At 37.1% G+C, this 27,413-nt stretch overlaps 1 protein-coding gene across 5 annotated transcripts in view; it reads left to right on the plus strand.

Moving 5' to 3' along the window:
- The window catches only part of KIF4A (kinesin family member 4A), a 121,299-nt gene that overhangs the window by 90,894 nt on the left and 2,992 nt on the right, over positions 1 to 27,413 (plus strand). For 4 of the 5 annotated variants that reach the window (XM_023633649.2, XM_023633651.2, XM_070258718.1 and 1 more), the window contains exons 19-28: positions 4,909 to 4,992; positions 5,524 to 5,640; positions 11,789 to 11,944; positions 12,069 to 12,169; positions 15,804 to 15,933; positions 17,096 to 17,266; positions 17,661 to 17,768; positions 18,773 to 18,850; positions 19,211 to 19,309; positions 19,830 to 20,012. In XM_023633649.2, the coding sequence (XP_023489417.1) occupies positions 4,909 to 4,992; positions 5,524 to 5,640; positions 11,789 to 11,944; positions 12,069 to 12,169; positions 15,804 to 15,933; positions 17,096 to 17,266; positions 17,661 to 17,768; positions 18,773 to 18,850; positions 19,211 to 19,309; positions 19,830 to 20,012 (1,227 nt within the window). Of the gene's footprint in view, positions 1 to 4,908; positions 4,993 to 5,523; positions 5,641 to 11,788; positions 11,945 to 12,068; positions 12,170 to 15,803; positions 15,934 to 17,095; positions 17,267 to 17,660; positions 17,769 to 18,772; positions 18,851 to 19,210; positions 19,310 to 19,829; positions 20,013 to 27,269; positions 27,385 to 27,413 lie in introns of all 5 variants that reach the window. The other variant, XR_002805395.2, reaches the window with a different exon arrangement.

A 27,413-nucleotide genomic window follows, 5' to 3' on the forward strand; every position in this document is an offset into this window, starting at 1 on the left:
CAAGAATCTTATAGACAGCTAAGTTTTCTTTCAGAAATAAAGACATTCCCAGATAAACAAAAGCTGAGTGAATTTGTTTTTAGCAGGCCTACCTTACAAGGAATACTAAAGAACTTAAGACTGAAAGCAAGGGATACCAGACAGTAATTTGAATTTGCACACACACACACACACACACACACAAACAAAACACAAAAACAAAGAGTGCCAGTAAAGGTATTATGTAGGTAATTCTAAAAGAGAGTGTAATTGCATATTTCTTCTCCTTTCTTCTCTTAACTGATTTAAAAAGGAATTATATAAACTAATATGTATATAATTGTATTGATGGGCCTATAACATATAGAAGTGTGATATATTTGACAATAACAGCACAAGGAGGTGGCTGGGAGCAAAGTTGTATTTGAGTAAGGAAATGATATCAGATGGTAACATGAATCTACAGGAAGAAATAACGAGAACCAGAAATGGTAAAATAAGAACAAATTCTATAAATATATATGTGTAAATATATATTTACTCTCCTATCATCTCAGCTTGTTTAAGGATGTAAATTATATAAAGTAATAATTATAATAATGTATTTTTGGATTACATATAATATACATAACAATAATAGCACACAAAAAGGGAAAGAACAGAGCTATATAGAAATAACATTGTTAGGGGCCGGCCCCATGGCACAGCAGTTAAGTGCGCATGTTCTGCTTTGGCAGCCCAGGGTTCGCCAGCTCAGATCCTGGGTGCGGACATGGCACAGCTTGGCAAGCCATGCTGTGGTAGGCATCCCACATATAAAGAAGAGAAAGATGGGCACAGATGTTAGCTCAGGGCCAGTCTTCCTCAGCAAAAAGAGGAGGACTGGCAGCAGTTAGCTCAGGGCTAATCTTCCTCAAAAAAAAAAAAAAAAAGAAAGAACATTTTTATATCTCACTAGGATTAAGTTAATATAAATCGGAAGGAGATTCAGATGTTTATTATAAGCACTAGAGCAATCATGAAGAAAATAACTCAAAAATATACTGAAATAATCATTAAAGGAATTAATATGCTACAAAATATTCATATTCCCTTAATGTAAAAGAAAGCAGTAAAGGAGAAATGAAGGAACAAAAATGACATAAGACGTAGAAAATGAAAAATAAACTTGAAAACATAAATCCAGCCATATTAATAATAACGTAATGTGAATGGATTAAACAATCTAATCAAAGGGTAGAGATTGTCAGGCTGGATTAAAAAGCCAAGATCTATAACAAGATATGCTGTCTATAGATGACACATAATGGATTCAAAAATACAAATAAGTTGAAAGTAAAAGAATGGAAATAGATCTACCATTCAAACATCAACCATAAAAGAGCTGAAGCGGCTATACAGACAAAACACACTTTAAAACACAAATGTTACTAGAAATAAAGAGGAACATTTTATAATGATAAAAGAGTCTATCCATCAAGAAGATGTAACAATTATAAAAAATATATGCACCCAACAACAGAGCCCCAAAATACATGAAGCAAACACAGAAATGAAGGGAGAAATAGACAAATCAACAATAATATTTGGACATTTCAATACCCACTTTCAATGATGGATAGAAAAACTAGGCACAAGATGACCAAAGATAGCAAAGACTTCAACAATAGTATGAACTAACTATACCTTTAAAATTTAAAAGGATTGAAACAGAAAAAGTATATTTTCCAACCACATGAAATGAAATGAGAAATCAGGGGCTGGCCTGGTGGCACAGCAGTTAAGTATGCATGTTCCCGCTTCGATGGCCCGGGGTTCACCAGTTTGGATCCCAAGTGCGGACATGGCACCACTTGGCAAGCCATGCTGTGGTAGGCGTCCCACATATAAAGTAGAGGAAGATGGGCACGGATGTGAGCTTAGGGCCAGTCTTCCTCAGGGAAAAGGGGGGGATTGGCGGCAGATGTTAGCTCAGGGCTAATCTTCCTCAAAAAAAAATCAGTAACAGAAATTTGAGAAATTCACAAATATGAACAAATTAACACAGTCCTAATTAAATAATGGGTTACAGAAGAAATCATAAGGAAAATTTGAGATGAATAAAAACAAAGATACAGCATACCAAAACTTATGGGTTGCAGCTAAAGCAGTGTTTAGAGGGAAATTTATACTTCTGAATGCCTGTATTAAAAATGAATATATATCTCAAAGCAATAACCTAGGCTTCTACTTTCAAACACAAAAAAAGAAGACCTTAACCCAAAGCTAGCAGAAGGAAGGAAATATTAAAGGTTAGAGAGGGGGCCAGCCCCGTGGCTGAGTAGTTATGTTCACGTGCTCCACTTTGGCGGCCCAGGGTTTCGCCGGTTTGGATCCTGGGTGCAGACATGGCACTGCTCATTAGGCCATGCTCAGGCAGCATCCCACGTGCCACAACTAGAAGGACCCACAACTAAAAAATATACAACTATGTACTGGGCGGATTTGGGGAGAAAAAGCAGAAAAAGAAAAAAAGAAGATTGACAACAGTTGTTAGCTCGGGTGCCAATCTTTAAAAAGAATAAAAAAAGGTTAGAGAATAAATTAATGAAATGGAGACTAGAAAAACAATAGAGAAAAATCAATGAAACCAAAAGTTGGTCCTTTAAAATGATGACAAATACTGACAAACCTTTGGTAGGCCTAATAAGAAAAAAAGAGAAGATTCAAATTACTAAAATTAGGAGTGAAAGAGGGGACATCACTAGTAGTGATGAATCCTTTCCAAAGGAAATTAATCCTGATGATGAATCCTGAATCCTTTCAGAAGGAAAAGATTATAAGAGAATACTATGAACAACTGTATGCCAACAAATTAGATAGCCTAGATGAAATGGAAAAATTCTTGGGAAGATAAAAACTGCCAAAACTGACTCAAGAAGAAATAGAAAATCTTTACAGACCTATAACAAGAGATTAAGTTAGTAGTTTAAAACTTTCCAGAAAGAAAAGCCCAGGCCCAGATGGCTTCACTAGTGAGTTCTATCAGAACTTTAAAGAAGAAATAATACCAATTTTTCAGAAACTATTCCGAAAAACAGAAGCAGAGGGAACACTTCCCAACTCATTCTTTGAGGCCAGTATTTCCCTGATACCAAAACCATACAAAGACATCCCAAAAAAAGAAAACTATAGACCCATATCTCTTATGAATATAGGTGTGAACAATCTTCAACATAATACTGACAAACTGAATCCTAAAATGTATAAAACAATGATACAACATGACCAAGTAAGGTTCATCTGAAAAAATGCAAGCCTTCTTTAACATCTGAAAATCAATTAATGTAATACACTATATGAGTAAAATAAAGGGCAAGAACCACACGATCATCTCAATAGACACAGAAAAAGCATTTGAGAAAACCCAACTTACTTTCATGATAAAAACACACAATAAACTAGAAGTAGAAGGGAACTTCCTCAACCTGATAAAGGGCATTTATGAAAAACCTGCAGCTGACATCATACTTAATGGTGAGAGACAGAATACTGTCCCCCTAAGATCAGAAGCAAGACAAGAATATCTGCTCTCACAACTTCTATTCAACATTGTCCTGGAGGTTCTAGCCAGGGCACTTAGGCGAGAAAAATATATAAAAGGCATCCAGATTGGAAAGGAAGAAGCAAAACTATCTCTGTTAGCAGATGACATGATCTTGTATTTAGGAAACCCTACAGAATCTACTAAAAAACTATTAGAACTAATACATAAATTTAGCAAGGTTGCAGGATATAAGTTCAATGTATAAAAATCAGCTGTATTTCTATACACTAGCAACTAACAATTTGAAAATGAAATTAAACAATTCCATTTATAATAGCATCAATAAGAATAAAATACTTAGGAATAAACTTAAAACAAGTGTAAGACATATTAAAACCTTCAAAACGTCATTGAATTAGTTAAAGATCTAAATAAATGGAAAGATAACCTGTGTTCACGGATGGGAAGACTTAATATTCTTGAGATGGAATGCTCCCCAGATTGTTCTACAGATTCAATACAATCTCAATCAAAATTTCATCTGGCTTATTTGCAGAAATTCACTCGCTGATCCTAAAATTCATATAAAAATACAAGTGATCCCGAATAGTCATAACAATCTTGAAAGAGAAGACTGAATTTGGAGATGTCACATTTCCTGATTGCAGCACATCTATCACCTCCCATGGTTACCCCCCCTTTTTTTTAGTATAGTGAGAACACCTAAGATCTATTCTTTTCTCTTTTAGCATATTTCAAGTATACGATACAGTATTATTAATTATAGTCACTATGCTATATATAGATCAATTCCCAGAACTTATTCATCTTATAACTGAAAGTTTGTACCCTTTGACCAACCTTTCCCCATTTTCCACACTCCTCAGTCCCTGGTAACCACCATTCTACTCTCTGGTTCTTTGAGTTCGACTTCTTTAGATTCCACATATAAGTGAGATTATATGGTATTTTTATTTCTCAGTGTGGTTTATTTCACTTACCATAATGATCTCCAGGTTCACCCATTGTTGTCGCAAATGGCAGAATTTCCTTCTTGTTTATGGCTGAATAATATTCCGTTATAGAGAGAGAGAGAGAGATACACATGCCACATTTTCTTTATCCATGCATCTGTCAACAAACACTTAGGTTGTTTCCATATCTTGGTTATTGTGAATAATGCTGCAATGAGTATGGGAGTGAAGATATCTCTTCAAGATACTGACTTCGTTTCCTTTGGATATATACCCAGTAATGAGATTGCTGGCTTGTACAGTAGTTCTATTTTTAATGTTTTGAGGAAGCTCCATACTGTTTTCCATAATGACTGTATCATTGAAAGACTCTTTAGTTTTATTTTAGCTAGCTGAATAGCAATTAAAAGTCTGACATTTTCTTCTCAGGATCGTAAGAGGCAATATGAACTGCTCAAACTTGAAAGAAACTTCCAAAAACAGTCTAATGTACTCAGACGTAAAACTGAAGAGGTAAGACAATCTAATCTACTAGGTCAAGTGTATTGTCACCTTCAGGCTTAGATGCTGGCAAAGCAGTATCCCTTAAATGAGCCAGTGTCCTCAGAAACCAGGATACCAATCTTGACCAGCAATTCCTAAGTCTTGAACCCTGTATGTATGTCATGAACTGTGAGCAGATAAAAACCTGTTGAAAACGGTACTATTCAAATAAGGATTTTTTTTCCTAATTGAGCTTGCTTCTTTCCAAGAAAACATAGAGTAATATTGATATTGACATTTCCAGATACTTTCAGCCTGCAGTGCTTCCTTGAAATGTGTGCCTCCCCTAGGCTCTAAAGCAGTAACTGCTCACCGATATTATGTACATGGAGACTTGTACACTTGGTTCCAACAGGAACTCAAACCCATAGAATTGTTTATTTTTCTTTACTAGTATGATGGAAATACTAATATGCTAGAAAGAGTGTTCTTCTTTTTACCTTTTTTTTCCTTTTTACCTTTTAAGTTAATTTAACATTACTATGAGCCATTTTTATTTAGGCAGCAGCTGCCAACAAGCGTCTCAAGGATGCTCTCCAAAAACAACGGGAGGTTGCAGATAAGCGGAAGGAGGCTCAGAGCCGTGGGATGGAAGGCAGCACTGCAGCGCGAGTGAAGGTATGGACAGCTTGAACTGCCGTTTCTCTCATGTACATTGGAGAAGGGAACAAAGGGAAAAAGCTTTCTTTTTGTTTAGAAGTAAACACTGCAAAATCTGAAGTTCTACCTTGTTGCCTTATTTCCTAAAGATAGGAATATCTTTGAATGATTGTTAAAGACCAAGAGAACCCTTTCTATCCCTGCCCTGTTTAGGTTCAGTTAACTTTTTAACAGTTTTATTGAGGTATAATTTACTTACAATAAATTGTATGTGTTTAAAGTATACAATTTAATAAGTTTTGACACAGATATGCACCCATGAAATCATCACCACAATCAAGATAATGTCAATGTCCATCATGACCAAAACTTTTTTTGTACCCTTTTGTAATCCCTCCCTCCCCTCCGCAGTCCACCCCTCCACGCCCTGTCTCCAGGCAACCATTAATCTGCTTTCTGTCACTATAGATTTTTTTTTTGTTTTCTAGAATTTTGTAAAAATTGAATCATACAGTATATTTTTTTCTGGCTTTTATTCAGCATAATTATTTTGAGATTCATTCGTGTGGTTGTATGTATCAATACTTCTTTCCTTTTTATTACTGAGTGGCATCCCCATTGTATGGATATATCACAATTTGTTTATCCATTCACCTATTGATGGACATTTGTGTTCTTTCCAGTTTTGGGCTATTACAAATATTGTACTGAACATTTGTGTACAAGTCTTTGTGTGGATATGTGTTTTTATCTCTTTGGTGTATAACCTATGAGTGGAATCGCTGGCTCATGTGATAGGTCTATGTTTTAAATTTTAAGCAACTGCCAAATTGTTTTCCAAAGTGGTTGTACTATTTTACATTCCTGCTAGCGATGAATGAGGGTTCTCGTTGCTGTACATTCTCACCAATACTTATGGTCCATCTTTTGAATTTTAGCTATTCTAGTGGATAGGTAATGGTGCCTCATTGTGGTTTTAGTTTTTATTTTCTTAATGACCAAGGATAATGAGCATCTTTTCATGTGTTTATTTGCCATATGTTTGTCTTGTGAAATATCTTTTCAAATCTTTTCCCAATTTTTCAATTGGGTTGTCTTTTTTCTTACTTTTGAGTTAGAATTCATTATATATTCTAGATATATGTAACAAAGGCCTTCTATGTTCTATAAATATTTTCTCCCAGGCTGTGGCTTGCCTTTTTGTTTTGTAACAGTGTCTTTTGAAGAGCAAGCAAAGCTTTTTAATTTTGATGCCATCCAATTTACTGACATTTTTTCTTTTATACTTCATGGTTTTTATGTCCTATTTAAGAAATCTTTGCCAAATCCAAGGCCACTAAGATTTCCCACTCAGTTTTCTTCTAGAAGTTATATATTTTTAAGCTTTTGGTCTATATAGTTTACATTTTGGTCTATGATTCATTTTGACTTGACACCTTTGTCAAAATCAATTGTCCATGAGTTGATTTCTAGATTCTATTCCATTGATCTACGTGTCTGTCTTTATGCCAGTACCAAAATGTTTTGATTACGCTAGTTTTATAATAAGTTCTGAAATCGGGTAGTATAAGTCCTCCAAAGTTGTTATTTGTTTTTAAAATTTTGAGGGAAAACTAGCTCCTTTGCATTTCCATATAAATTTTAGAATCAGCTTATCAATTTCTATAAAGCGTCTGCTGGGAGTTTGATTAGGATTGCATAGAATCTATAGATAAATTTAAGGAGAATTTACATCTTAACAATATAGAGTCTTTATATCCATGAACACAGGACATCTCTCCATTTATTTAAGTCTTTAATTTCTCTCAGCAGTGTTTTAGTTTTCAGTGTACAGATGTTGCACATCTTTTGTCAAGTATACCCTAAGTATTTCATATTTTTATGATATTGGAATTTTTAAAGTTTCAATTTCTAACTCCTTGGACATAGCTGTTGGTTCTTGTAGGTTTTTTGTAGAGTCCTTCGGATTTTCTACACAGACAATCATGCCATCTGCAAATAGGGACAATTTTATTTATTCTTACCTGCTGTGTATGCCTTTTTTTTTTTGGCTTTGTCTTGCCTTATTGCACTTGCTAGAACCTCCAGTAAAATATTGAATAGGATAGATGAAAGGGGACATTCTTGCTTTGTTCCCAATCTTAGGGAGAAAGCATTCAGTCTTTCACCATTTAAGTGTGATATTAGCTGTAGTTTTTTGGTATATGTCCTTTATCAGGTTGAAGAACTTCCTGTCTATTCTTAGTTTGCCGAAAGTTTTTATCATGAATGGATGTTGAGTTTTTTCAAAAGTTTTTTCTGAATCCTATTGAGATGATCTTATGGTTGGTTTGTTTTTACTCTGTTAGTATGGCAAATGACATTGGTTTTTTCAATTTATCTTTTAAGGCATAACTGATATACAGTAAGATTTACCCTTTTTAGCGTACAGTTGTGTGAGTTTTGACAAACACATACAGTTGTATAACTACCACTAAAATCAAGATATAGAATAGTTCCATTATCCCCTCAAATTCACCTATACCCCTTATAGTCAACTCCTCCCACATCCCTGGCCCTTGGCAAACACTGATCTATATTCTGTCATTATTGTTTTCCCTTTGCATCACTGTCATATAAATATAAACATAAAGTATGGCTTCTTTCACTTAGCATAATGCATTTGAGATTCATCCATGTTGTTGCCTGTATTTTTTTTTTGCTGAGTGGTATTTCATTATATGGGTGTCCCACAGTTTGTTTATCTATTCACCTTAATAAAGGCTATTTGGGGGCTTTTTTTCTAGTTTCTGTGTAAACATAGGTAATCATTTCACTTGGGTAAATACCTAGGAGTGGGATTGCTGAATCATATAGTAAATGTGTGTTTAACTTTATAAGAAACTGCCAAATTATTTATCTAGTTGTTCATTGCTGGTATATAGAAATACAATTGATTTTTATATGTTAACTTTTATCTTCTGACTTTATTAGTCTAGTAGCTATTTTGTAGGTTCTTTGGGTTTTCTACATAGACAATCATGCCATGTGTAAATAGTTTTACTTCTTCCTTTTTAATCTGTGTCTTATTTCTTTTACTTGACCTATTACATTGGCTAGGACCTTCAGGATGATGTTGAATAGGAGTGGTGACAGTAGAAACCCTTCTGTTCTCCTGATCTCAGGAGCAAAGCATTCAGTCTTTCACCATTAAATATAATGTTAGCTATAGGTTTTTCATAGATGCCTTTTATCAGCTTGAGGAAGTTCTTATCCTCAGTTTGCTGTAAGTTTTTATTCTGAGTGGGTATAAATTTTGTCAAATACTTTTTTTGTCTCTAGTTTGTTGATTGGGTGAATTACTTTGATGTTCAAATGTGTTCAAATTGCGTTCCTTGGATAAACTCCACTGGTTGTGATTTATCATGCTTTTGTGTATTGTTGAGTTCAAAAATACATAAAATGCTGCTAAAATCAAAATTTTGTGTAAAATTTTGCATCTGTGTTCATAAGGGATATTGGTCTGTTTTCTTATAATGTCTTCATCTGGTTTTGGTATCAGGTAATGCTGGCCTCTTACAATAAGTTGGGAAGTATTCCTTCCTCTTCACTTGTCTGGAAGAGTTTATATAGAATTAATATTGTTTCTTCCTTAACAGTTTGGTATAATTCACAAGTTAAGCCCTCTGGCCCTGAAACATTTTTGTGTTCGTTTTTGCTTTTGGAGTCGGAGGGAGGGTTAACTAAAGATACAGATAACTAAGATAAAGATAACTAAAGATAAAGAGGGGTTTTTTAAAGATACAGAGTTGTTCAGGTTATATATTTATTCTTGAGTGAACTTTGGTAGTTTATGTGTTTCAGGGATCTTTGTCTGTTTCATCAGAGTTGTCAAATTTATTGGCATGAAATTATTCATAATATTCCCTTATTATCCTTCTAATGTCTGTAAAAGCTATAGTAATGTCATTTATCTCATTCCTGTTATTGGTAATTTTGTATCTTTTCTCCTTTTTCCTGGTCAGTTTGGCTAGAGGTTTATCAAAGAACTAAATCATTCTTACAAATGGTTAAAATGGTAAATTTTATATTATGTATATTTTACCACACTAAAAAAATACCCAAAAGACAGTAGCTCATTAACTTCCAATCCAATCTTTATCATTTTCTTACTTCTGCTTTGGATTTAACTATTATTTTTAGTTTCTTACAGTAAAAGCTGAGGTCATTGATTTGAGTTCTTTCTTCTTTTCTAATATAGGCATTTAGTGCTATAAATTTCTCCTTTTGTACTCCTTTAATGACATCCCACAAATTTTGATAGTTGTGTTTTTATTTTCATTCAGTTCAAAACATATTCCAATTTCCCTGTTGATTTCTTCTTTAACCCATAGGTTATTTAGAAGCATGTTATTTAGTTTCCAAATATTGGGAGGTTTTCCAGATATCTTTCTGTTATGATTTCTAATTTAATTCTGTTGTGGTTAGAGAACATACTTTGTATGACTTGAATCCTTTTGAATTTATTGAAACTTATTATGACTTAGAATATGTTCAATCTTGGCAAATGTTCTATGTGTACTTGAGAAGAATTTGTATTCTGCTGTTGTTGGATAGGCTATACTATAAATATCAATCATGTTGATTTGATTGATTATGCTGTTCATTTCTACTGTATCCTTGCTGATTTTCTGCCTACTTGTTCTATCAGTTATTGAGAGATGGGTATTGAAATCTCCAACTAGAATTATGGATTTCTCTTTTTCTCCTGGTAGTTCTGTGTGTTTTTTGCTTCATGTATTTTGAAGCTCTGTTATTAGGGACATAAACATTTAGGATTAATTTGTCCCTTCATTATTATGAAATTATGTTTTTTTATCCCTGGTAATATTCTTTGTTCTGAAATCTACTTTTTCTGATAATAATATAGCCCCTCCATCTTTCTTGTGATTAATCTTAGCATGGTATATATTTTTTTAATCCTTTTAGTATTAACCTATTTATGCCTTCATTTTTAAAGTTTATCTCTTGTAGGCAGCATGTAGTTGGGTCTAGTTTGTATCTTTTCTTTTAGAAGATTGGCCCTGAGCTAACATCTGTTGCCAATCTTCCTCTTTTTTTTTCTCCCCAAAGTCCCAGTACATAGTTGTATATCCTAATTGTAGGTCATTCTTGTTCTTCTATGTGGGATGCCACCATGGCATGGCTTGATGAGTTGTGTAGGTCTGCACCCAGGATGCAAACCGGTGAACCCTGGGCCACCGAAGCGAGCACACAAACTTAACTACTCAGCCATGGGGCTGGCCCCAGCTCTAGCTTTTTAAATCCAATCTGACAATCTCTGCATTTTAATTGAGGTATTTAAACCATTTACATTTAATGTGATTATTGATATGGATAGGATTGAATCTATCATCTTGCTATTTGTTTTCTATTTGTCCCATCTGTTTTTTCCCTTTTTCCTTGTTCTCTGGCTTCTTTTGGATCAATTGAATATTTTTATAATTCCACATTATCTCCTTTGTTGGTTTATATATGATTTTGTTTCATGTATTTCTGTGCTTTGTTATTAGGAACAAACATTAAGGATTTTATGTTCTCTTGAATAGTTGACTTTTTACCATTATGAAATGATCTTTTTTATCCTTGGTAATATTCTTTGATGTGAATTCTACATTCTCTGGTATTAATATATCCACTCCAGCTTTCTTTTGATTACTTTCAGCATAGTATGTCTTTATCCAAAGTGAACATGTTCTCAGGGATGGTTACTTTTTTAAAAACTGAATTTGGTTAATTTTGTTTACTTAAAAAAATTATATTCATCTACTTTAGAGATTAAGAATGAATATATATCTATTAAATAGAACAGATAATCAAAATATAGTTCAATTCTGTATCATGACTAGTTAAGGGGAAAAAATGGAGACGGTAAAGCCAGAGTACTTAGAAATGCTAGGATATCTGGAGATAGATTTTCTGCAGAAAGCCTCTTTCTTATGACCTTTTAGGATACTGCCATTAAAGGCTCTGAGAGAACTATTGGAATTTTTGGTGAGTATAGGCATGAATGGAAATCTCACTTTTAGTTACTTGGGCTCTGGTCTGAGTGAAACTAAGTCTGCAGCTGAATCTAGCCCATAGGCCAGCGATTCCTCATTCCTAACTCAACATCACTTATTTCTAGAATTGGCTTGGAAATGAAATTGAGGTTATGGTCAGTACTGAGGAAGCCAAACGCCATCTGAATGACCTTCTTGAAGATAGAAAGATCCTGGCTCAGGATGTGGCTCAACTCAAAGAAAAGATGGAATCTGGGGAGAATCCACCTCCTAAACTCAGGGTAAGTGCCCTTATGGAAATATGTTACCAATAATCAGACTCTGCACTCCCCAAAAACCCTCACTACTTTAGAGGTTACTTTTCTTTTAGTACTTCACCCTCATTCCCACTCTCCTTCTTTACAGAGGCGCACATTCTCACTTGCTGAACTGCGTGGTCAAGTTTCTGAGTCAGAGGACTCCATTACAAAGCAGATTGAAAGCCTAGAGACTGAAATGGAACTCAGGTGATGGGTCTAGCTCTAAGGCATTATAAAAATTTATGCGTGGAATCAAAATAGAACCTGTCAGTCTGGTGATTCAAAAGTTTGTTTTTCAAAAGTTTTGTGATGGTGTAGAAACAAGAGAAAGTAGTGATTTTTTGAACCATACACTTTACTAGACATGTTAGATACATTTTCTCTTTCAGTCCCTCCCTCTAAGGTATCATTATACCTTATGAGGTAAGTATCATTCTTCTCACTTTAGAGATCTAAACTGAAGTTCAGAGATCTTAAGAAATTTGCTAAAGGTTATAAGAGCTGAGATTCGAAATCCAGTCTATCTAATTCCAAAGCCCATGCTCTTTATGATGCACCACAATTTTTGATGTAATAGTATCTCTGAGGTGTAGAACTGACTAAAAGCAAAACTTTAGAAGAATCCAAGAAATGATAGCAGAAGAGCAATAACATAGAAGGAGGAGAACTTTAGAGATCATCAGCAAAGTAGATATAATGTGTAAGTAAAGTTATCATGAGCATTAAATGAGATTAGTAAGTAAAGTACATAACACAGTACTTGGCATAGTAGAAGTGCTTAATGAACGTTCTTCTCTTTCTCCCTTCCTGGCTCTAAGACCAGAAATTATGCTACACAGGCTTTGTAATCACTATTATTGTCTTTTAAGTAGCTATGAGATCTAGAAGGAACAGAACTTTGACAGAGATTTTATAGTGTCTTAGAACAATAGAATGTTATTGCCCAGAAGACCTTGGAGATCATTTAATTTGTTTTTAGCAACACACACTAGCAGTTTATCTTTGGATACATCTATAAGTCACTCAACATTTGAGTTTCTGCTTTGTGCTGTGCTGGATGCATTTGGGATATATAGAAAGAATAGATGATGTCTTGCTCTCAAGTGGAAATAGTATAACGACTCATGGTAGTGTGTTGGAATTATTTGTTAAAATTTCAGGAATGTGGTAAACCATTGATGGCTTACAATTGGTTATGGTGAAAGTATTTCACAGACAACTAGCAAAAGTTACACATCAGGTCTGGTTTTAAGTGCTGATGGTTAAACTTTTACCTGTACACCATTGTGCATAAGTAAATGATTACTCTAATGTAGGGCAGGTGCCACATAGAGGGCAATTACACAGAGGTGAGTTTAATCAAGGGAATTTTCCTAAAGTTGGTGAGACTTAGACTAAATTTTGAAATAGCTAAGGGACATGAATTGTCAGAGAAGACAAGAAAGAGCAAATGATAGATGACAACTCTGAAGTGTTCTGGCCCACCTCTTCCAAGAAGCCTTCCCTGACTCTTCATCCCTCACTAATCTTCCGCTTTAAACTCCTTCAGAACTTATAGTATTCAATCATGTGGTACAGATAATATATGTTATCTTTATATTTATTAATTGTTTTATGTTTATTAGTCTTGTCAATCTAGACAGATTGTAAGTTTGTTGAAGGAAAGGACTATATATTAGACCAAGGTACTCAAAGTGTGGTCCACAAACCCCTGGAGATCTCTGAGACCCTTTTCGGGAGTCTGAGCGATCAAAACTATTTTCATAATAATATTGAGATGTTATTTGCTATTTTTACTATGTCAATGTTTGCCATGATAATGGAAAAGCAACAGTGGACAAAACCTGCTGACACATTAGCATGAGTCAAAGCAGTGGCACCAGCCTATACTGGTGGTCATTATAGACTGCACCACCACACACTCTCAGTTTAAAAAAAAGTTAGTTTTACTTAAGAAAGTCTTTGATAGAGCAGTACAAATTGTCGATTTGATTAAATCTTGTCCCTTGAGTTCAGATCTTTCTAATATTCTGTGTGATGGAGCAGGAAGAGCACAGGAAGCACTCCTGCTGCCCGCCGCAGGGTGACGGCTGTCTCAAGGAAAAGCACTTGTGGCTTGTTGGAGGTGTGAGCTCAGCAGGCCTCTTTTCTCAGGGAACATTGCTTTTACTTGAAAGAACGACTGACAGACAAACTGTGGTTATTCAGACTCGGGTACCTGACAGACATTTGCTCAAAAATGAACAGAATGAGCCTGTCACTTCAGGGAAAACAACTGACAGTGTTTGTCACCAAAGATAAAATTTGAGCTTTCAAGCAAAATGTAGAATTTTGGAAAACTTGTATCTGCCGACGTGAGCTGGATAGTTTTTCTTAACTTTTCTGATGAGACCAGTAGTGATATTAACAATTGTGGGGTTTTTTATATTGTATAATGAAATGTGTTAACATTTGAAGGCTCTGCATGACTCAACATTGTTCAAATGACATTTTACAGAATCATGTATGGGTAAAAAAATCCATTTAGATTGCAAGATAGACCAATGGATTTTAATATGAGAGTCAGAAAAGTTTATGGATAATGGTTTCAGATTCTGCATTTCAACTAACTTAAGGAACTACCACTTGTTGGGTTTTGGTGTAGTCTCAAAGAAGATCCACAATTATCTGTAAAGGTTGTTAAAATGCTCCTCCTTGTCCAACTATATATCCTTGTGAGGCCAGACTGTCTTCATTTATGTCAACCAGAACATGTCACAAAAGATTGAATGCAGAGGGAGATGTGAGAATCCAGCTGTCTCCTACTAAACCAGCCATTACAAAGATTTGTAAAAATGCACAACAATCCCATCCTTCACACTAAATTATTTCTTGTTTTGGAAAATGTTATTTTTCATAAAATATGTTAATGTAGTATGATGGATTATTATTATATTTTTAAGTGAATAAGTACTTAATTTTTTTCTCAGCTTTACTTTCTAATACTATAAATAAATAAATATATATATATACAATATATAGGTATAACATATATGAACAGAGTTTCTTAGAGGTTCTCAATAATTTTTAAGAGTGTAAAGGGGTCCTGAGACCCAAAAATTTGAGAACTGCTATGTTAGGTTATTTTGGTACCCATCTTCTTTATAGTATCTCACATAGCACTGCATATTACACACATGCTGGTATGGTCCCTCACTAGACACATAGCTGATTTGAGAAGGAAGCCATTAATTAAACTGAAATATTGTGTAAACCTTGGTCTCGGGCCATACTTGATCAGAAAATATCTAGAAGCTATAACCAGAGTCAGAGTATCTAGTCTTCTTGAGAAACTTCTCAGTCCTGTGGCAGGCACTTCAAGATAATCTCTCACAATATCAGCCATTGGTATCAATTTTGTATTTGATTCCAGCAAAGAGCATTTTCCTGTTTGTTGTTTTAAGATTTTTTCCTTTAGTTCTCTAGCCTAAATCTTGTCCTTGCATAGGTGAGCCACCATATCACAATCCGAGTTTACATGGCCTCAAGAGGAAGTCACATTACAGTCAATGCACTACAACAAAAGCCTTAAAAACAAATCTTTCCAGGTCCTACTATATGACCCATGTATTTCAACCAATATTTAATAAAATAAAACCATTTGGACAGTCTCTTGGAGTCCCTTTGTCACAGGATTTGACATGCTGTATAAAATCCTAACCAGTTGACTCAATCATTATTTAGATGGTACTTAACTGATACCTCCATCCATAAAATTATTTGAAATTTCTCCTTGGAGTTTTTCCCCTCTCACTGGTGTTGAGGCTACTAGCAATAAAGCTTACTGTTTCTTTCCCTAAAGGAGTGCTCAGATTGCTGACCTACAGCAGAAGCTTCTGGATGCAGAAAGTGAAGACAGGCCAAAACACCGCTGGGAGAATATTGCTACCATTCTGGAAGCCAAGTGTGCCCTGAAATATTTAATTGGAGAGGTAAACATCACTCTTCCTACCAGGTCTGGCTTGGTAGGTTGAAATAAGATGTTAGCCTGGAATACTGTCATAGTGTTATTGCCACTTTTCATGATAGGAACCACAAAGACACTAACATTAGAGAAATAGTTTTATGGGTGAAGGTTGGTGTGAGCAAGTACAGGCCAGTTACTTAGAAAAATATGATATGACTTATAAATTGATACCTGTGATGCCTGGCATATAGCAAGTGCTCAATAAGTGTTCTCTGTTATTATTAGGAAAAGATCAGGATGCCATAGTAGGCCACTGGTTAAACATAAACTATTACACTATGCTACTTTTTAAAATATCTATGAGATGTATATTCAAAAGTCTAAAAGACAATCTAGGAAAGAGAAAACCTAATCATCTTTTGACATATAAAGATTTATCTTAAGGAAAATCCATCTTCACTGACCTTAAAACAATATACCATCTCACATTGTCACAAAATGAATTAAAGTTGATCACCTTTGGTGATTGAGGCATTTTCATTTGAGACAAGCGTACAAACTTTGACTCTGCGAGTTTGAGCAATGCTATCCTTTATACATTTTTGTATTGGGTTAGCAGATTTGTCCTACTAAGGAAATCCTGATTAGTCTTGTGAACACTGGTATTTATGAGGTTCAACATCTGGGCTAGTAGAGAACATAAAACTAGGCCAGCATAGGATATCAATCTAGCCTGAAGAGCCAGATCTGCAGTCTCAGCTACTGTGTCTACGTGTTCTGACATGTGAACGTAGCCATTCTGAGACAGGATATAATTGGCCATAAGGGTGTGTCCTTTGGACTTCTCTTTAAATTAAAGAAGAACTTCTCAAATATCAGAATTTGGAGTTGTCAGATACTGTTTGTATTAGGTTTATTCTTGCCTTGAGGCAGGCAAGAGATTAAATTACGTTAGTGGTGGCTTCTAGCTCTAAGATATCTGTCTCAATAGAAAAAGGGGCTCTTGGCCTCAGGAGTGTTGTTACTATTCAATGGTAGAATCTATATGCCATGAAAAAATAAGAATGGACTTAGACATGGAGGAACTTTTCTCAGTCCATTTCAAGAAAACTGACATTTTCCTGCCTAATGAATGGGGAAAGGTGGCCATTCTCCAAATAAACTGGATCATCTTTTATCCCTTCCAGCTGGTCTCCTCCAAAATACAGGTCAGCAAGCTTGAAAGTAGCCTGAAACAGAATAAAGCCAGCTGTGCTGACATGCAGAAGATGCTGTTTGAAGAACGAAATCATTTTGCTGAAATAGAGACAGAGTTACAGGCAGAGCTGGTCAGAGTGGAGCAACAGCACCAAGAGAAGGTGAACTCTGGCAAGCCAGAAAGCTACATCAAGAAACCAAACCGTTGTTGCTTTTTGTTGTTCATTAAAAAAAAAAATAGTAGGGGGTATGAAGTTTTTTTCAAAAGACCATGTAGTCTTTTCCAAATTTTGCAAATAGGAAACCTGAAACAGAGAAATGACTTGCCTAAGTTTATACATACCAGTGACAATGGCTTTTAGCCTCCAACTTTAATACTAAGATTAACATTGCTGATAAACCTTGTGGCTGTGCTTGCTACTTCAAGCCATGAGAGCAAAAGAGAACAGTTTACTTCTAAATCACATAGCAGTCATCTGGATAACTGCTTGGACTAAGCCAGAATTCTTTTTTCCTCTTATTCCTTTGGTCCCATTGGGTTGTATCTTTCTCTAGGTGCTGTACCTTCTCAGTCAGCTACAGCAAAGCCAAATGGCAGAGAAGCTGCTCGAGGAGTCAGTCAGTGAAAAGGAACAACAACTGTTGAGTACCCTGAAGTGTCAGGTATGATAAGGAGCCAAAGGTCTCCTGAGATGGGTTCCGCAGGCCTGACTGAGAATCCTGTCTGATTTAGACCATTGTACTTGCGGCAGAGAGCAACTAACTACTGAAAAAAGGTTTATAATGGTAGCCTCTATTACCTTTTGGCCCTATTTGATCAATTTAGGGGTATTTAGAGTGTAGCCACACATAGAATAACCTCCTTTTTGGTACAGAAATAACAGTACATACTCCATACCAGACTTTGAGGCCTTCTGGTTCTTTTCCTTAACTCTGAGCTCTAAAGAGTTAAGAAAGTTAAGTCATCCAGAAAAATCCTAGGGGCATTCACCTGTCTCTTCCTGAGCCTGTTCTTCTGAGCTGAGACCTGACATGTTTGTAAAATGCCTGGGGTGTGAATTTCCTCCAGAGGCTGGGAACACCGCACCCTTTAGTAGCATGTTGGAGCACTATTTTATCCAACTGAGAATGTTTGCTGAATCACCAGTCTCTATAGAGTTTCTTTGGCACCTCCCATTGAAGACATAACCAAACTAGTTAAGGTCGTATGCGTGCATCCAGTCGTCTTATGTGGCAGGAATTTTAATTAGGCTTATTAGAGTAGCAAATAAACTGCCTAGTTTGTGTTGAGAAGGGTCAACAAAAGCATCTGTAGACCTCAAAGAAACAGCGCTAACTCTCCATTGTGGGTTTCTTAATCAGCATCCTGATGTGAATAAGGGATGTGAGGCTAGAGAATAGAAAAGAAAAAGGAAGGTGTAGGGCAGAGCCCGTGGTTCCTGCGAGTGTGATCAAGGCTGCTTGGGAGCATTGAAATCCAAGTGACATTCAGGACACCTAGGAACGGGTACAAATCAGGCATTTTTCTGGGTGCCAATGCCTGCTGTGCAAAAACCATCTGCTGCCAGCAACTTGGCAGCAGTATGTTTTCATCTATGTGAGTTGTCTGCTAACCCACATGTAGTGCCCAAAATAACCCCACCTATCACTGCACTATCTGGAAATAGGATGAAGAGCTTGAGAAGATGCGAGAAGTTTGTGAGCAAAATCAGCAGCTTCTCCGAGAGAATGAAATCATCAAGCAGGTAATAGAGCTTCCTACCTACTTAATAAGCCCTGGGAGACCCTGTTGCAACTGAGGCCAGCTCTTGGGAGCAACCATGAGTGTGATGAGTTGGCTCTATTTTATGAGGTCTACATCGACTTTCCATGTGATAATAGTCATGTGCATTTCAAAATAATTTAAACATACATTTTTTAATTTGCTCTTTTCTGAATCTAATACTGATCTTGTAAAGTGGGAGTCCTTCAACCTACTTCACTATTACCCTGCCTCACTTCCCTATGGTTTGAAATTAAGCTAGCTTAGGAATCTTTATGTTTTAGCCATGAACACTCTCAGAAGCTGCCCTGCAACGTACACTTTGTCTCTTCTTTTCAAATAGAAACTGACCCTCCTCCAAGTAGCCAGCAGACAAAAACCTCATCTTCCTAAGGATACCCTTCTATCTCCAGACTCTTCTTTCGAATATATCCCGCCTAAGGTAAACTGCTTAGTGACTGTGATACCTTAACATAGCCAAGGTGTTTGGGGTGAGTGTGCTAAAATCGCCTTTTAAGAAGAGGTTGAGAGTTAAAATCCCCAAATTCCAGCATCTCAGTTTTCCTTGGAGTCCCAGATAAAACTACAATACAAATTTAAGGTAATCTCCCTCTCCAGAAGGCTGACTTTTGGCCATGTACAGGCATTATGTAACACAACTGAGGAGGAGGAGCTGGAGAAAAGAGCAGTGTTCAGCTGTCCATCCAAAGATACTTATCTCATCATAGCATGAGTCCCTCCTTCCTCCCTCAAATTGCTCAGCCTCTGTCCCTTCAAAGACTCTGCAAGGCCAAAGGCTAAAGCAGAATTTCTTCTGATTGGTAAAGCCAAGTGGGGTATATCTGAGGGAGTCTGAAATCTCTGCTCTGAGAATATAGCTGGCAACAGCTACTGGGAAGATATGATCCACATGTGGTTTTTTTTATTTTTATTAAATAACCATTCCAAACCTTTTTTCTTAGCCAAAACCTTCCCGTTTTAAAGCAAAGTTCCTGGAGCAAAGCATGGACATCGAGGATCTAAAATATTGTTCAGAGCATTCTGTGAATGAGCCTGAGGATGGTGATGGTGATGGTGACGATGGGGATGATGAGGAATGGAAGCCAACAAAATTAGTTAAGGTGTCCAAGAAGAACAGCCAAGGGGTAGGAGACAGCTCTCATCTCTGTCAGGGGTTCCAGTCATCGGTCTTCACTGCCAGTAGGAATATGCTGGCCCCATATCGTGCACCCGAGCCCCTCGATCCTGTTCAGAGGCATTGGTTCCACTGAGGAGTGCTTGCTGAGCCAGCTCTGTGTGGAATCCAGGGCTGGTAGAGAGGGCTGTCTGAGTGTAGAAGGTGGCTCTCTTCATGTTTTCAGGTTCTTACCATCTGAACAGGTAGTAGTCTTCTAAACCATTTCATTGAGGCTGGTTCCAAAGTGATCATAATAATCCTTCACATTTTTACAGCACTTTACAGTTTATGAACCATTCTTATATATGTTATCTCTTTTCATCGTCACAAAAAATCTAGTGAGATATTTATTATTTGCATTTTTACAGGTGGATCTGAGACCCACAGGAAGGAAATGACCTTGCTCAAGGTCATAAAACCAAATGACAGTTAGGACTTGAAACCAAATATTCAGACTCCAAGTCCAATTTATTTCTACCGTATCATGGTCATATAAGTAAAAATTACAGGCCAGAAGTTGAGTGGGGACTTTACCTTCCTTGCCTAATAGAGTGATTTTGCTCACTAGGCTAATGGGCAATAGGAATTAGAGAAAAGGCTAATAATTAAGATGGAACACACCAAGTGAAGGCTAGTTAGGAACAATCTGACTTTGAGGCATGCTTTATTTACTTAACACAATAATAGTCCTACGTAATTATCAAACCTGGATGTTTTATGTTGAAACATTAACTTCCCAGGCACTATAGTTCACCACTACCCCGACTGTGCTCTGCAGCCATGTTTTGTTTAAGGAGACCAGTTCACAATTTACCCTAGCTGGCTTCCTGGAAGGGTGCTTGATTTCTTTAGCTGATTGATAGTGTACCACTTGGGGAACTGAGCCTTATAAAGCCACAACTCCAAAGAGAAGCAAGTCATGAGGAATGGACAGTCATGATGGCATTAAGACATTTGGAGAGAGTCATCAGGAATGCAACATATCATGTTCTCTTAGTGGGACTAAGAGCTCGTCCTTAGCCTCAGAGAGCTTATACTCTAATGGGAAAACAAGGCAAAGAAATAAAAGCACACCATAGAACCTCAGCATATTCATCTCAGGGAGATGGACTAAGAGGTTTTTAAGAGTGACCATAAAGCCAAACCAAATAGACATAGTTCAAGAACATGCCCTGAAAGAGATGACTATTGCTGCATTATAAAACAGAAAAGGAAATACAGTCTTGGGAGCAACTGGAAGAACCGTTTCTCGCAAAGACTTGGTAGTAGAGGTAGTAGCGGGACAGAGGTTTGAGACACTTGGAGAAAACGGGGCAGAACATGTCTGGCTTTCATTCACTTAACAAACATTTATGGACTCTTTACTATGGTTGAAGTGAAGAGCATGAACTGAATGTAGATGAAAAGGTCAGCTAAGTAATAGGAAGCAGAGTTGAGAAGTACACACAGAAACAAATGGTAGAGGACCTAAAACCCCTGGGAAGAAGTTTCCAAATGTGAAGCAAATACGGGTATACTTCTCCTTGAGGAAAGCTGATTATGCGTATTCTAGCACTGTTGCTCTAAGCTTAAAAGGAAATAAAGAAGTTTAGCAAAAGTTGTATGTAAATAATATTTGCTATCAATGATAAATTCTATGTCTAAACAGTGAGAGATGATTCTTTTCTAAACTTTTCCCCTGATTTTATAACTTGAAAAGAGAATATAACTGGGCTTTAAAAAGAGCAAGTTGGCATACAATCTAATTTCCCCCTTTTCGCAACCTCCAAGTCCATGGATGCTATGACTGCTCTTTCATCAGACTGCTCATAGACACATTAGCAGTAGACCTTGATGCTTTGCGTGAAAGCCATCCTGATTATTATTGTTTCACCCCAGCTGAAGCGGGCTGCTGCCATCACTAGGTTACTGCGAAGGAGACTGCAGCAGCTACCAAAATGATGACTTGTCCAAAGCTAATGCTGAAAAAGCGGGCTTCCTCACTTAGCCATGTTTTCTATACGTACTAAGGAGCTGCTGAGGGATAGGCCATGTGCTTTAGTAAAAGAAAGCAATAGCTTAGAAGCCGGGCAGACATGCGTTCTAGTTTTGAGTTTGCCACTGATTAGTTGGATGGCTTTAAGCACGTCACTTCATCTCCCTAGACCTCAGGTTCCTTATCTACGTAATGAAGAGATTAGACTGGAATAGATGATGTATAAGGTCCTTTCTAGCACTAATATCCTAAGTCAAAGTGACAGTTCAAAGTTTTATAAATGGGTTTTGTTTTTGTTGTTATTTTTAATGAATGGGTTTTAATAATACTACCTTCATATGGTGTTATATGGTATTGAGAAGTTAAAAGGAGTATATGCAAAAGTACCTTGTGAAGGATAAAATATCGTGAAGGTATTGTTATTAAGGCACTGTAAGCACTTTACAAATATTCTCATTTGTCCCCTTTGGCAGAAAAGAGAGAACAGGTATTCTTGTCTCTACCTCAGTGGTGAAAGAATGGAGATGAACTAGGATGAAATGACTTGTCCAACGTCATGCCAAGTATTAAATATAGGAGTAGACCCTCTTAATTCCTATCTTGGTATTCTTTATGTTAAAATTTTTTACCTGATCTTATCATTCTGAGACACAATGTAACACTGAAATCAGTGCTAGAAGAATTATAGATTCTAAAGCATTAGTTCTCAACCCTGGCTGCACGTTAGAACTCCCAAGGGAGCTTTTAAACACAGGGAGCCTGGAACCACACCCCCAGATGTTCTGATTTAATTGGCCTGAGGTGGGATCTGGCCCTTTTGAAAAGCTCCCCAGAGATTTCTTACATGCAGCCAGGTTGAGAACCACTGGCTTAAAGGAACCCCAGAGGTCTTTCAGCTCTACTTCCCACTCTATATAAAGAACCCCTCTATTATAGTGGTTCTCAGCGATGGTGTTGGGACATGCTGGTGGGTTACCAGCAGTTGTGATACACACACATGTACATACACACACACACACACCACATTCATATATATTTGAGGTTATGCCTGTGACAAGGTTATGTACCCTCTCTTACATTCTGATCTGCATCCTCATGTGGGAGAGAATAGGATTAAGTTATGGCTGGTGCACATGACATTCATGTGAAAACATCTGTCATGTGTGTCATGACTGTTCTATAATACACTACCAGGTGATTATCTAGGCTCTGTTTGCTTGAAAACTTCTAGTAGAGGGAAGCTCACAGTCTCACAGGGCAGCCCATCATATTCCACTAACTGTTAGAAGGTTGTTCCTTGTTGAGCTAAAATGTGCTATCCTATAAGTCATCCCAGTAGATCTTGGCTAGGGAAAAGTCTAATTGTTCTTCCTTATGACAGCCCTATAGATACCTCTGTCATACTATTATCCCTTTGGATAAAACAGAGACACACAGGCAGGGTAGTAGAGTGTTTTTGAGGCATATAGATGAATTTGTAGATGGTCAGAGGATCATACCCAGCCTTTAGCAATCAATGGATCACTGTCATCCTGGTGAGGTGTCTCTAGGACATGTCACAGAACTGTCTTTTGCCCTGTTTATTCAAAGAAGCAAAGTTTTTTTTTTTCTTTTTTGAGGAAGATTAGCCCTGAGCTAACATCTGCTGCCAATCCTCCTCTTTTTGCTGAGGAAGACTGGCCATGAGCTAACATCCATGCCCATCTTCCTCTACTTTATATGTGGGACACCTACCACAGCATGTCATGTCCACACCTGGGATCTGAACCAGCGAACCCCAGGCCGCCAAAGCAGAATGTGCACACTTAACTGCTGCACCACCGGGCCGGCCCCAACAAAGATATTTTTATTATATGTCCAGTGCTAGCAAGGGTGACTAAGATGGGCATTCCTGTCTATTGCTATTAGGAATATAAATTGGTATACCTTTCTGGAAGGCAACTTGAAAATATGTATCAAAAGCCTTAAAAATGTTCCTATCCCAGGGGCTGGCCCCGTGGCCGAGTGGTTAAGTTCACGCACTCCGCTGCAGGCGGCCCAGTGTTTCGTTGGTTCGAATCCTGGGCGCGGACATGGCACTGCTCATCAGACCACGCTGAGGCAGCGTCCCACATGCCACAACTAGAAGAACCCACAACGAAGAATACACAACTATGTACCGGGGGGCGTTGGGGAGAAAAAGGAAAAAATAAAATCTTAAAAAAAAAAAAAAAAATGTTCCTATCCTGGGCCAGCCTGGTAGGCTAGTGGTTAAGTTTGGCACGCTCTGCTTCAGTGGCCCAGGTTTGGTTCCTGAGCTTGGACCTGTACCACTCGTCAGTGGCCATGCTGTGGCAGCAACTCACACACAAAAAGAGGACTATTGGCAACAGTCGTTAGCTCAGAGAGAATCTTCCTCGGCAAAAAAAAAAAAAAAGTTCCTATCCTTTGGCCCGGTAATTATGCACATAGGAATTTATAATGAAAAAATAGTCATTGGTATGTAAAAAGATTTATTCATCCAACAAATCTTTTTTGAGCACCTAACTATGTATGTATCAGGCATGTTTCTAGGTGCTGAGGATAAAATAAACAAGACAGCTAAGATCCTCAGCCTCATGAAACTGAAGACATTCTTGTGGAGAGAGCCACACAGTGACCAGGAAAACAAATAAAACATTTTAAATGATGATAAGAAATGAAAAGAAAATACAGTGATGTTATAGAGAATGATGGGGTAGGAAAAGAGTATGTTAGAAGAGTGCTTGGGAGAGGCCTCTCTGAGGAAGAGATATTTAAGCTGAGATCTGGACAAAGTGAAGGAGCAAGTGAGGAAAAGAATCAGAGAAAGAACATTTTGGGAAAAGGAAACAGCAAGTGCGAAGACCTCAGGGCAGGAATGAGCTTGGTTTATCAAAGAGCAGCTGAAAAGGCCAGGGTGGCTGGAGTATTTTGAGAAGTGGGAGAGAGTAGTACAAGGTCAGGTCAGAGGGGTAGTCAGGGGCCAGATCGTGGAGGGCCTTGTCAATCACGGTAAGATTTGGATTGTATTTATGTACCACGATATTTGCTGTAACATGATTTATAACAGCAAAACAATCTTAATATCTAACATTAGGAGACTGGTTAAATAAATTGACATTTCCGTGATGAAATACTATATACAACTATTAAATATTAAAAATCATGATGTGATTTTCAAATTTTACAAAGTGATATATATATTATTCCCATAATCAGAAAAAAAATATGTTATAATGGTTTATTTCACCTTCACAACCACAGAACATTGGCGATCGTTGTCATATGAAAGAGACTTAAGGGCTTGAATTTAACTGTAAACTCAGTATGAACCCACAAAGATATGACAAGGGGAAAAAAAGCTACTGTGATTTTAGGCCTCATTAACAGGACTGTTAGGTCCATAACAAGGGAAGTGTTTATCTCCCTCTACTTCACAATGGTTACACCACATTTAGAAAGTTATGCTCATTTCTAGGTGTCACAATTAAATATGAATTTGAACAAACTGATGTCTAGTCATGGTGGTGAGGATTCCTGGAAACCATGTCATGTGGTGAATCATTGGGGGAGCTAGGAATATTTAGCTTTGAGAGGATTTGGACAGAGGGGGCTGGGCAGTAAAAATTATGCTCAGGGTTTGAATAACTATGCTGTGAAAGTGGGGTTAAACTGATTCCATGTCATTCCAGATGGCAGAATCGGGTCCTGTGGTCAGAAGTTATGTAGAAACTATTATCATCTCAGGATAAATAGAGATTTGGATAATTAGACCAGGGATGTTAGAGAGGGGCTTCATACATCAAATCAGACTTTAGATGGTCACCAAGGTCTCTTCTGACTCTACTCCTTCATTCTGTGAGCTCTGCCACCTATGTTTGTCCCAAGCCAAACCATCCCACTTCCTTCCACCATTTGTCTTATAACATCGCTTCCGAAATGCTGATCACCAGCCTCTTTTTTGTTTAATGTCCTCTTTATTAAACACATACGCACAGTGAACTCCAGATTGTGTGCCCAAGGAAACATGCTTATTGATTAAATGGCTTTAATACATGGAAAGCACTTATAACAGTGCCTGGCACAGGTTAAGTTCAGCTATTACTACTGCAGCCTTGTTGGTAAGTGTGAAACATGGCACTGTGAGGGGTATGGATAAATTGTGGCATATTAATGGAGTGACAATGAATGGAACTGGAGCTACATGTGTCAACGTATAATAAGATGCTATTTATATAAAGTTTAAAAACATGTAAGAGAATTCCTTGTATTTTTTATGAAAACTCATATATGGTAAAAGATATGCATGGAAATAATAAACACCTAATTCAAGAGACTTTGCCCCTGGGAGGGACAAAGACTTTGCAAATGGGATCAGGAAAGGGTAGACAGGAGGCTTCAGTTATATCTGTATTTTACTTCTTAAAGGAGGAGTGGGGACATGAGTGAGGTTTTTTTATTCTCTATGCTTTAAATGCCTGAAAAAATTATGGCATCCTAAATTGGGATACATTATTTTAGATGGGGTCTGACTAGCCCAGGGGACAGTGAAGCGGTATTCCTCATGATTTCTGAACTCCAAATTTCTGCCTGACTGCAACTGCTTTTTGATAGTCACTTTACATTGTGGACTCATGGAGCTTGATAACACCTCAAATCCCTAGGCCTTTTTTGTACAAACTACTCTTCAGCCAGCCTGCCCCCCATATTAAATTTGTATGGCTGATTTGGGGGGAACTCACATTTATTCCTGTTACAACATTTCTTTCTACTTTCAACCCACAATTCCAGTCTGTCAAAATATTTTTGAATTGTGATTCTGTTATCTTACATATTAATCATCCTTCCAACTTTGTGTCGTTATCACTAATATATATGCCTACCTTGTAGACTGGTTATGAGATTCAAGTGAGATTTTGTATTTATATATTAAAATACTCTGAAAACTGTAAAGTGCTATACAAATGTAAATGATCTTATTTCATATCATCAGTGATTTATTAAAATGCTGAACGACTAAAGTGCTGAGGACAAAGCCCAGACTGACCCTGAACAAACGGTAGAAATGTGAGTTGGATGAAAGTACAGTTAGGTAGATCTAAAGATATCAAGCATCTATACTCAGTCCTTAAATATACCTAACGTACTACCATCCAGCCTGCAGTTCTCCACTTTGCCCATAAAATTATCATGAGAGTTTTTGTCAGTTGCCCTGCATTCTTATGGTACCCCTCTGATCTGTCTTTCAAGTATACTGTCCAAAAAAGAAAATGGATTTGTCTGGCATGACTTGTTCTTAGTAAACCTATGGCGGTTCTTGGTGACCATTGTTCCACTTTAGAAGAGAGGACTGAGGAGATAGAAGGTGATGGTACTTCCTACCTTTTTTTTTTT

Source organism: Equus caballus, chromosome X, assembly GCF_041296265.1.
Source record: "Equus caballus isolate H_3958 breed thoroughbred chromosome X, TB-T2T, whole genome shotgun sequence".
Lineage (NCBI taxonomy): Eukaryota > Metazoa > Chordata > Mammalia > Perissodactyla > Equidae > Equus > Equus caballus.